Source organism: Bison bison, unplaced genomic scaffold (genome assembly GCF_000754665.1).
Source record: "Bison bison bison isolate TAMUID 2011002044 unplaced genomic scaffold, Bison_UMD1.0 scf7180017846039, whole genome shotgun sequence".
Taxonomy (NCBI): Eukaryota; Metazoa; Chordata; class Mammalia; order Artiodactyla; family Bovidae; genus Bison; species Bison bison.
This window is the reverse complement of record NW_011476612.1, coordinates 20,132-22,495: the sequence shown is the minus strand read 5'-3', so window position 1 is coordinate 22,495 and position 2,364 is coordinate 20,132. Positions and strand designations below refer to the sequence as shown.

The 2,364-nt window shown below is 69.0% G+C and overlaps 1 protein-coding gene across 1 annotated transcript in view; it reads left to right on the top strand.

Moving 5' to 3' along the window:
- Positions 1-2,364, top strand: part of LOC104987416 — a gene marked incomplete at its 5' end in the record, with an annotated part of 25,669 nt that overhangs the window by 3,231 nt on the left and 20,074 nt on the right. The window contains 5 exons of the mRNA XM_010838310.1: positions 272-384; positions 515-650; positions 818-909; positions 1,161-1,274; positions 2,073-2,247. Of these exons, the coding sequence (XP_010836612.1) occupies positions 272-384; positions 515-650; positions 818-909; positions 1,161-1,274; positions 2,073-2,247 (630 nt within the window). The remainder of the gene's footprint in view (positions 1-271; positions 385-514; positions 651-817; positions 910-1,160; positions 1,275-2,072; positions 2,248-2,364) is intronic.

The following is a 2,364-nucleotide window of genomic DNA, read 5'->3' as shown; positions in this document are numbered from 1 at the left end:
CGTCTCGGCCGGGGCCCAGCGTGGCAGGGCTCAGGGCGGGGAGTTCCCAGGGCCATGGTGCCCGGGTCACAGACGCTGGGCCTGCGCCAGGGCCGTCCTGAGCTGGCTCCCTCCTCCCCGGCCCCCTGAGTCCCCTACCCCCCTGCTGCTCAGGCACAGCCCTGGCCTCCCCCTCCCTGCCCCGTGTGGCCCTCAGGCAGACCTTGTCGCCCTTTGCCCCCTGCATGTGGTCCTCACGCAGAGCCTTGTCTCCCCCCCCTTGTCCCCCTAGTGACCTGTCCCTTGACAGCAGCGACCTGGTGATGCTTAAGTCGCTCCTGGCGGGGCTCAGCCTTCCTAGCAGGGATGGCGGGGCTGACCGGGCACTGGATGAGGAGGGTGAGGGTGAGTGGGGCTGGGCTTCTGCTGGGCGGGGCCGGGCTGGACTCCCCTGGGCGTCCCCGGGGCGTCGTTGGCTCTGGCTCTGTGACGCTCGCGCAGCCCCAGGTGGTGCCGTGGCCCACGTGACCTCTAGCACCTGCTCTGTGGGACCAGCCGGGTCCTCTGTCCCCTTGCCTGGCTGCATCCACATTCCTGCCCCCGTTCGCGGCTCCCACCGCCCTGGCGGCAGCCCGGCGCCTGCAGCAGCGTGTCCAGCGAGTGGTGGGTTCGTGAGCGGGCTGAGGACCCGGGGGCCGCGCTGACGCTGGTCCTTCATGGCTGTCCTGCCCCCGGGGGCTGCCCTGACGCTGGCCCCTCACGGTCGTCCTGCCCCGGTTTTGCCCAGTCGTTGGTGCTGAGTGTGACTTTCAGCCATCCGCTGACACGCCTGGCACAGTGCCTTTATTGAGCACCTGCTGTGTGCACGGTGGCAGCAGGGAGTGCAAGGCTCTGGGGAGAAGCGCGTGTCTCCCAGGTGGCCCCCAGCAGGCTCGTGGTCTCATCACACTCTGAGCGCCCACTGCATGTTGGTGCTGTGCCCAGCCTGGGCAGGGCCACGTCTTCGGGTATCTGCCCTGACTCCAGACGCTGCTCAGCAGGGACACCCCTCCTCTCCACGCTGGGGTCCTGTGGCCACAGCGTTGAGTGTATCTGGCTGCATAGGCCCTCTGTGGACGGTGGCTGAGGGCGGGCCATCCTGTCCCCTTGCCCCTGACTGGCATTGGCTTCCTATCTCGCAGATGAGAGCTCGGCTGGCTCCCTGCCTCTGGTCAGTGTCTGCATCTTCGCTCCTCTGACTGCAGCCGAGATGGCCCCCTACGTGAAGAGGCTGTCCCGCGGCCAGACGGTTGAGGGTGAGTTAGGGGTGCGTGCGCCCTCCAGGCCGGGGTGCCCCCATGGTGGGTGGTGGCCCCCATTCTGTCCCTGTGGTCCTGGGTCCCAAAGCGGCCCTGGCTGTCCCGGCTTCTCCTGGGGGGCATCCAGAAGACAGCAGGGCCCCTGGGAAGGCTGGGAGGGCCGGGTCTTTGCTCATAGTGGGGGTGGGGCCACGGAGAGGGGCTTGGAGGAGGAAGCTGCAGACCAGGGTCGGGGGTTGGGGCTGCTCTGCTGGCCAGTGTTCTTGGGGAACCCCCTGGAGTCCCCATGGACACCAAGGAAGGGAGGCCTGGCGAGGAGCTGGCCGGTGGCCCCTGGTCCCTTTCAGGGGCGCTGAGCCCGGGTGGCCCCTGGGGGAGGGCAGGGCGGTATGTCTGCAGCATGACTCTGAGGTGGGCACAGACAGACATCCAGGGATGTGGTGCACACACAGATCCCAGGCCCCGCAGACCTGACGGAGGGTCTTGGGGGAGTGTGCACCTCCGGGTCGAGCCCAAACCAGAGGCGCCGTCCCGGTGGAGTCGGGGAGGCGGCAGAACCGCAGGCTTGGCGTCCTGAGCGAGCGCTGAGGTGGCGTGGAGGGTCCCAGGAGGCTTGGGCGCCTTGTTCTGAGCAGCCGAGCTGCACCTGGGACCCTGGGGCCTCGGCCAGGCTGGGATCCCTGCCCGTCCGGTGTGGAGCGGGCAGCGGGCCAGCCCCGGACTCTGCCCCCCGCCTCTAGGTTGCTGGGGTGGGGGGGTCACATCTCCGTCACACACGCCCTCTGCTCGACTTAGATCTGCTGGAGGTCCTGAGCGACGTGGATGAGATGTCTCGGCGGAGACCGGAGATCCTGGGCTTCTTCTCGGTGCGGAGCAGCCGCGGGCCCCAGGGGGCTGGGGCGGGAGGCATAGCCACCCCCACCTCCTTCCTGCGGGGGCAGCGTGCCTTGCCATCCAGCCCAGAACTGAGGCGGAGTGGGGCTGGGGGAGTGGGGTCCCCGGCCGCGCTTGCTAAAGCAGGGAGCCCTAGCGGGAGGTGGCCCCGCTGACAGGCATTCTCCTGCAGACCAGCCTGCAGCGGCTCATG